Here is an 8,789-nt window from a genome sequence, read left to right as displayed (position 1 = left end):
TTTAAATCACTCCATCAGCATGTAACAATGATATCTTGACAGCACCTTCCATTTTGCTGACCTGCTGATTCTTGACTTTGCTGGCATGAGGTAACAAAATTAAACCCCGAAGGAGAATATATAATTCCTAACAAAGCTGGATTTCTATTTTCTGATCTAGATAAATAGAGTTTCTTGAGTGGATTGTAAGATGTCACTATTTCAGTAGAGAAATTCGAGTTCATATGTAACTAAAGATACATAGAGGACAAAGTAGTATTCCTCAGGAAGTGTTAACATTAAATCATCTTGCATCTGGCAGCACAAAGCCACGATATGACTTGTAGTGCAGGTCCATTTTTTCTGGGCATCATCAGTTATCATCCATTATGGTGGGCAATATTTTATTGAATTGCGTTGTCAAAGACATTGTAACATAACTGGATTAATCCATTAAGAGAAGGGGACCTATTTCTTGTCAGAATTAATTTTATGGTATGAGGATTTTGCTTGATAGAGTATACTACACACAACTGCAGGCCTTTGAGATATTGGCACAGTATTTTTAACAGTTGAGGGGCACCTGCAAGTTCCTCTCTAAGCTACACACTATCCAGACTTGGAACTAATATCACCACACCTTTGCTGTTGCTGGGGTTTTGGAGCTCCCTCCCTAGATGTCCCCAGTATCACAGATGCCAACCTTCAGCCAATTTGATTCACTCGATGTGACATCAAGAAATGGCTGAAGGAACTTACGCTGCAAAGGCTGTGGGCTCTGCCAACATTCCAGCAATAGTACTTATGACTTGTGCTCCAGAACAAGCTGCACTCTTAGCTAAGCTGTTCCAGTACAGCTACAACACTGGCAACTACCCAGCAATATGGAAAACTGCTCAGGTATGTCCTGTACACACACAGCAGGACAAATCCAACCCTGTCAATACTGCCCCATCAGTCTAATCTTGATCATCAGCAAAATGATGGAAGGTGTTGTTGAGGTTGCTAAGAAGCAACACTTACTCAGCAATAACCTGCTCACTGATGTTTAGCTTTTGTTCTGCCAGAACCACTCAGCTCCTGACCCCATTACAGTCTTGGTCCAAACATGGACAAAAGAGCTGAATTCAAGAAGCGAGGTGAGAGTGACTGCCCTTGACATGAAGACAGCACCTGACTGAATGTGGCATCAAGGATCCCTAGCAAAACTGAAGTCAATGGGATTGGGAGAAAACGTTGTTGGAAATCAATCATCTCAATCCCAGGACATCGCTGCAGGAGTTCCTCAGAGTAGTGTCTTCAGCCAACCATCTTCAGCTGTTTCATAAGTGACCTTCCCTCCATCATAAGGTCAGAAGTGGGGATGTTTGCTGATGATTACACAAGTGTTCATCATTCATGACTCCTCAGATAATGAAGTAGTCCGTGCCCATACGCAGCAAAACCTGGACAATATTCAGGCTTGGGTTGATAAGTGGCAAGTGACATTTGTGCCACACAAGTGCCAGGTAATTACCATCTCCAACAAGAGAGAATCCACCTATATCGTCTTCATATTCAATGGCATTATCTATGCTGAATCCCTCATTATCAGTGATTATCAGTGACCAGAAACTGAACAGGACCAGCCATATAAATACTGCGGCTGCAAGAGCATTGCAGAGGCTAGGAATCCTGCGGCAAGTAACTCACCTCCTGATTCCCCAAAGCCTGTCTGCCATCTGCAAGGCACAAGTGAGGGGTGTGATGGAATACTGTCCACTTGCCTGGATGAGTGCGTGTCCAACAACAGTCAAGAAACTTGACACCATCCATGACAAAGCAGCCTGTTTGATTGGCATCCCATCCACCATCTTCAACATCTATTCCCCTCCACCATTGATGCACAATGGCAGCAGTGTGTACCATCTACAAGATGCACTGCAGCAACTCACCAAGGCTCATTCGGCAGCACCTTCCAAACCTTCGACCTCTACCGCCTAGAATTACAAGGGCAGCAGGTGCGTGGGGACATCACCACCTGAAAGTTCCCCTCAAAGCCACACACCATCCTGATTTGGAACTATATCCCTGTTCCCTTAATTGCTGGGTTAAAATCCTGGAACTCCCTCCTTAACAGTAGGTGTACCTACACCACATGGACTGCAGCGGTTCAAGAAGGCAGATCACCACCACCTTCTCAAGGGCAATTAGGGATGGGCAATAAAAATACAAGCCTAGCCATTGATGCCCACGTCCCATGAAAGAATTTTAAAAAGGCACTGTGGATGCACCTTCACCACAAGGCCTGCAGTGATTCAATAAAGCGGCTCACTACGACCTTCTCGAGGCAGTTAGCAGTGACACTCACATCGTGTGAACCAAAGGCTTATCTTTAAGTTGTACCAAACTGTTGCAATTCTGCAACTAAAAGCTGAAGTTGCCAGAAATGCTATGCCATTTTTTATCTGTAAGGGGAAAGACAGTTCAGAAGTGCTGTTCTGCACAAATGGGTTCACCCCTGAAAAATTGCCTATTTTTGGTTTTTGCACATAGGGAGCTGTTTTGTTTTCATTTAAAGAAAATCAGATTTCTAACAATTATAGTTTTTCCTGTTTTTATAATGCAGTTGTTGTCTGAGCAACTTCTCTCAACTTGGGCAGCCAGTGTTGTGCCTGTGCCAAATGACAAGCTGCCTGGAAGTTTGTCCTCTGTCTGCATCACTCACTATATCTGAAGGTTCAAAACATGCAATTGTCGTGCATTAACCATTTTGTATTCTTTTATACGTGGGATGACTAACTTCTGTGTTTTTTTTATTTAAGTCTGGTGTGAAAAGATTATTCCATAAGCTTCTCCTTTGGTAATGTGGGTTATTGATCAGTACTGTTAACATTTATATAAATTTTCCCCTTTCCAACAGTGGTTCCATTTTAAAGTGTCAGTTGACCCAAAATTGCCAACCTTCTCTGGAAGTCCACATAACCTGGAGGTTTGTGAGGTCTGTATTTTTCCTCCAATTGTATGCTAATTGCCAAAGGGTTTGCTGATTTCAGCCTGAATTCTTGATCACTCTGAACCCCTTTAAAAGTCAATCCTTTTTACGGTTGGGAGAGGTGGTGGTGGGATGACCAGAATTTTGCCCTTGGTTGGCGGGTAGGCCCCACCGGCTCGGCAGCAGGCGGGCAGCCGAACTCCGCTGCCGAAGCGGGCCCCACCACCATTTTAAGTGGGAGGGCCAATTAAGGCCCGCCCAACAGCCTGCTTCCTGTGCGGGGGGAGGGATTCCCCATCTGTCAAAATGCGCTCTTTCGCGCATGCGCGCAAAAGAGCGCACTGCTCCCTGAGACTAAGTGCTGTCTCAGGGAGATCAGCGAAAGTGTTACAAAGTTTAAAAAATAGAAAAATTAAAAAATTATTAACATGTCCCCCTCATGTGACAGTGTCACACGAGATGGGACATGTTAATAAATATCACATAAAATTTATTAAAGTTTTTAAAAACGGACATGATACCTCATCCTGCCAGTGGATGAGTTTTCATGTATTATCAGAAGCCCGCTGGGGCTCCTGGCCTGCCTGCCAGCCTTAAGGTTGGATGGGCAGGGTCTTTAATTATCTTAATTACTCTGTCAATGGCCTCAATTGGCCATTGACAGGCCGGCGGGCGGACAGCTGATTTCGCTGTCCGCCCGCCTTCCTAAAGATTTAAATGGACAGGGATGACGTTGGGGGTTCCTCCCGATGTCATCCCGCGTCATTTTCCCGTCGGCGAGCGGGCCCTGCCCCCAAATCGCCAACGAGAAAATTCTGCAGATTGTGTTCAATTTTGGGTACCACACTTTAGGAAGGATGTCAAGTCCTTGCAAAAGCTGCACAAGTGATTTAAGTGAATGATACCTGAGGTGAGACACTTCAGTTATGTGGGGAGTGCTGCCTCATTCTTTGATTCTATATATCGATAAGATATTCCAGTTATGAAGATTTGGGTGACCAGCATTGTGACTGTGGAGGCAATGGCTCGCCTTAAAATTGAGGGGAAACTGGAGTCAATATAGAGCCTCATTGAACAGCAGGAATGTTGTAAAGGAATGCAGTTTCAGCTGACCATGTCTGCTGGAGAATTTTCATTGTGATTGGTTCTCTTGGAACTGGCCAGTATTTGAAAATTCATCTAGCCGTGAAAAGATGATCTGAAATGGAATATTGATGCTATCATATCATGAAATGGCATTGTACACTGCATTTTTAACAATGAATCAAAATATAATTTCATTTTTAAAGTATAGCTTGTTTGGAGAACAATATCTCTTGCTTTTTCTCTGTGGGAAAATTACTTCAATTTCTACGTTTTTACACAGCTGTTGAGAAGCTGCCACCATGTCGACTAAAAAGCTGACAAGTGAAGATTACAATGATTATAGCTCCACAGAAAATAGCCCAGACCATGACAGCTTGAGCTCTTCACCAGATATTTCTTCAAGATCATCTAATAATTTTGGAAATTATCAGCGTCTAAATGAAAGAACTGGCACAACGTAAGTGCTGTAAAGTTTTGAAATGGAGCTTTTGTTGTTGATGTGTCTTCAGAATATTAATTGTTTGAGATAGGAGCGTTTTCCTTTTTGTCTTGTTTTGTTTGGCACTGCAGAATCTCAGACTTCATTAAGAAACTTTAAAATACAGCAGATTATTTTCAGGGCTAGGTTGAGAGAAGGGCATTGTTAACTGTTTAGAAATTGGGATGGTGTTCCATAAATTTGTTGCAGGTCATGAGTATAAAATCTTTGACAGTGCAATCAAGTCTCTTGGATTCATACTGGCCTATGAATGTTATTGCTTTGAAGGTTATGTTTCGAAGTAGTTAACAGAATGAGTTTGTGTAGCTTGAATTCTATTCCGTTGTACTGTATGATCTGGAGTGTTGATGAAATTGGTGAAGGGCCACACAATTGCAGTTTTCTCTTGAATTCTAGATTCAGTTTGTAGCTCAGGCCTATGGTTAGGACTGGGCTGTAGGATCATGTAAACAATATGATGACGGTGTTAATTTTTGTTTACATTTCAGGCCTCTTGAGACATTAATTCACTTGTTGAAAGGCAACATAGGAACAGGGCTTCTTAGCCTTCCACTGGCAGTGAAGAATGCGGGTATTGTGGTGAGATGTTTTCAATTTTATTATGTTTCTATGTAAAACTATTGTATTTTCTGTATAGTATTTTGTAACTACATCATCTTTGCATGTCAAGTACAGACTTGATGCTGAAAAGTGTTTGGATGCTGATTCGTGGATGTATTGGGGCTGTAAGCAATGTCCTGGCAAGAATTAAATTATCATCTGATCAGAGGCTGAATTGCCCTGTTCTTTATGCTCATGTGTACCTGATTTCAGCTATAGGAAGGCTGTTTGCATTATTCGGAAGCAATAACAATTCCTTGAACTGTTTAAAAATGTAATTTTAACATTTGAATGCTGGGAAATGGGAATGATTAACCATGTGATATTGTAAGGAAATGGTGAAATAAGATTCTTTAACAAATTGAGCCAGCAAGAAAGTAGAAAGGGAGAACACACACTTCAAACATTTTTGAAAGAGAGAAAACAGTACAATCTAATTTCATTTGCAAGGAGTAAGAGTGTTCGTTCTATATAATTGCTGCTCAACCAGATGACAAATTTATGGCCTCTTCATATTGAGCAACTGTCAATTTGCATGCTGTCAGTGCTTGGCTAGAACCTCTGCTGGGGTTTTCCTGACATCCTGGTGTAACTTCAGGAGGTCCCCTGTGGAAATTCTTACCCATTCTATTTAAGCTCTAGCTGTTTGGTAAGAGAAGGGAAAGGGTTTAACTTGTATTAGAATTTCTGATGCCCTTGATCTCACTCGGCTTTCCTGGTCTACCCCTGCCTGGCTTTGGTACCTCATCCATCACAGCCTCTGTTCCCTGGCTTCTGTCACCCCATAATCTTGAGAAATGTCCTGGCCTTTTTCTGACTCTCCCTCATTCCTGCAGTCTTGAGGGCCACCACCACTTGCCCTGCTGTCATCCAACCTTATTGCTGCTGGCACACCATAATTTAGAAACAAAGTGGGAGGCAGGATTGGTGGAAACATCAATTCCACCCTTGCAATACGGTGTCCCAGATTTATAAATAACAAAGCTCGGCCTTCTAGGCGGCCTGATTTTATTTCCACAACCATTTATTTCCAGCCTGTTCTACTACTCTCTCTATACGTATTTCAAACTGCTAACATTCTTCTCTTCCAACCTCCTATCCTAATCCTTTACACTGCCAACTCCTCTAGTTTTTTTTTGTTGTGGGTGAGGCTGGTATGACAGCATTCATTGTATATTCTTTAGTAGCCCTTGGGAATGAGAGGAGGTGACCCCTGAACTGCTGCCGTCCTTCTGCTTTTGGCATTAAGGAGGGATTTCTGGCATTTTGACCCAACAGTGATTACGTTAAGGGGAATGTGATGGTGTTGACATGATCTTGCTATTGGTGCCACTATATTCTTTCTATCATATGAACACCCAAACTTGCACAGTACTCAAGTGTGGTCTAAACCAAGGTTCAATGCAAGGTTAGCATAACTTCTATGCTTTTCAGCTCTATTCCTCTAGAAATGAGCCCCAATGCATTTTTTTTGTGGTCTTATTAACCTATATCCCTTTGTGTCCTGTGAATCTGTACCCCTAGATCCCTTTGCACCTTTACCCCATTTAAACTTTTACTATCCAAGCAGTATGCAGCCTTTTTATTCTTGCTACTAAAATGCATCACATCAGTTTGAAATATTGAAATTATTTTATCAATTGCATGCCCATTCTGTAAGTTTATAAAATGTCCTCTTCTATTTTGTCACATTCTTCCTTTGTATCAACTTCAACCCTCAGTTTGGTCTCATCTTCAAATTTGGTAAATAAATTGTTGATGTAAATTGTGTACAACAGTGGCCCCAGAACCAATCCCTATGGAACACCATGTCCCATCTTTTACCAGTCTGAGTAGTTTAACCCCTTTTCTGTTTTGCAGCAAGCTTGCTATCAATTCTGCTATCGGTTCCTAATTCCACATACTCAAGTCTACAATGCAGTATCTTATCAGAAAGCTTTTGAAAATTCAAATATATTACATCGGCATTACCTTTGAAGAAATGATAAAGTGTAAACAAATAATTCAATAAGCTTGGTCAAATGTGACTTCCCCTTTTGAAAACTGCTAACTGTTCTTATTATATTTTTTACTTCTAGATAGTTTTTCAATCACATCGTAGTGAAGATTCTGTTATTTTTCCAACCACCACTGTTAAGCTAACTGGCCTGTAGCTCTGAATATTTGTTATATTTCATTTGCTGTTTGCCAATGTTTTGGCATTATTAAATTTTCTAATTAATTTTTATGTGTAATAGTGCTTCTATCTCTTCCAACAAATGATGTCTTTATTCATCCATGGTGTTCCATTATTATTCCATTGTGTTTAATTATTTGGTAGTTTGTTCCTGATTTTTAGCTGAATATGTTTCTCTGAACGTTCTTGATCACCATTTTAAATATTTCTCACTATTGTCCTCTATCTTCTCTAATTCCATTCTCTAACCCCAAAAATTAGCTTTTGCTTTCCAAAGCACTACTTTGATCTTAGTCTTGCATTGAGCTTCAGATATTGCAATTGTACCCATCCAGGTGAGTGAAAAATCCACCGCAACTTTACTTGAGTCTTGTAAATGGTGGCAAGACAGTTGTCATCTGTTATTCAAACCTAGGGTAGATGACAGCCAAACATTGAAGGTGGTTATTTGGTGGCATTTTGTGCTCCCGTTACCTCCTACTTGTCAGTCTAAGCCTGTTTGTCCAAGTATAATAGCTGCTGCTACTACTACAACAAACAATTAAGGCTACACAAACTCTGGCAGTAAATTAAAATGCAAATTTCAATTTCTAGGATACTTGGCCTTGGAACTATTTGCTGGTGTGAAATGCTAACATGGATTTGTTAGACTGAATGGCCTTTGTAATGTCTATGGCCTGTTTATGGAAACTGTTGAACTGCCACAGAGAAGGTAAATGGTGGGGTATCATAGGAATGTGGAACCGATGAGAGATCATCCCTTTTTTCCCCTTCAACCATTGTAGTTTGTAATTGGTCAAATTTAGAACTGGCATTGTGCACCATTGGGTTTAACTTTACATCTTTCTACTCTAGTTCTGTTGGTCCTCCCATTGTGTGGGTCCTAAAATGCCTGATCAAGTAGACTTTTCAAAAAGGTTGTATGTATTAAATATTTGGGATATACATGAATCAATTGGAAATCTCATGACTTTTGCATGCAGACTGAGGCTAGTCTAATGTAATTCTAGTCTAGTCTAATTCTGTTTTCCATTTATCCACAGCTCGGTCCAATCAGCTTAATTATCATGGGAGTGGTAGCTGTACACTGCATGCATTTGCTGGTCAAATGCAGTCACTATCTATGTGCTAAGTGAGTTGTGATTTTGCTAATATTCTCCAGGTAGTCAGCATTTGTACATCTGTAATGCTTCAGACTTGTTGATACAGTACTAAATAACTTTTAACTTACGGGGGATTAAAATAAATGATTTTTAGTTGGTGAGTGAATGGTTAGTCAATTTTAGATTTATATTCCGTCAAGAGTTTATAATGTTTTTTCCAATAAGAGCACAACCCCATTTCTTATATCCCTTTTTACTGTGGCTCTTGTACATTTTCTCCTTCAAATTCTAGATGGAACTAAAAAATAACTTCCATTTATCTAGCGCCTTTTAACATATCAGATTTTACCTCTCTACCTCTGCCGCCTGTAC

At 40.7% G+C, this 8,789-nt stretch overlaps 1 protein-coding gene across 1 annotated transcript in view; it reads left to right on the top strand.

Moving 5' to 3' along the window:
• Positions 1-4,322: 4,322 nt before the first annotated feature.
• Positions 4,323-8,789, top strand: part of slc36a1 (solute carrier family 36 member 1) — a 75,376-nt gene continuing 70,909 nt past the window's right edge. The window contains exons 1-3 of the mRNA XM_078551084.1: positions 4,323-4,496; positions 5,027-5,117; positions 8,358-8,446. Coding sequence (XP_078407210.1) covers positions 4,339-4,496; positions 5,027-5,117; positions 8,358-8,446 — 338 coding nt within the window. The 5' untranslated portion in view covers positions 4,323-4,338. The remainder of the gene's footprint in view (positions 4,497-5,026; positions 5,118-8,357; positions 8,447-8,789) is intronic.

The sequence above is a fragment of the Cetorhinus maximus genome, chromosome 10 (assembly GCF_964194155.1).
Source record: "Cetorhinus maximus chromosome 10, sCetMax3.hap1.1, whole genome shotgun sequence".
NCBI lineage: Eukaryota > Metazoa > Chordata > Chondrichthyes > Lamniformes > Cetorhinidae > Cetorhinus > Cetorhinus maximus.
This window is presented reverse-complemented; position numbering and strand designations above follow the sequence as displayed.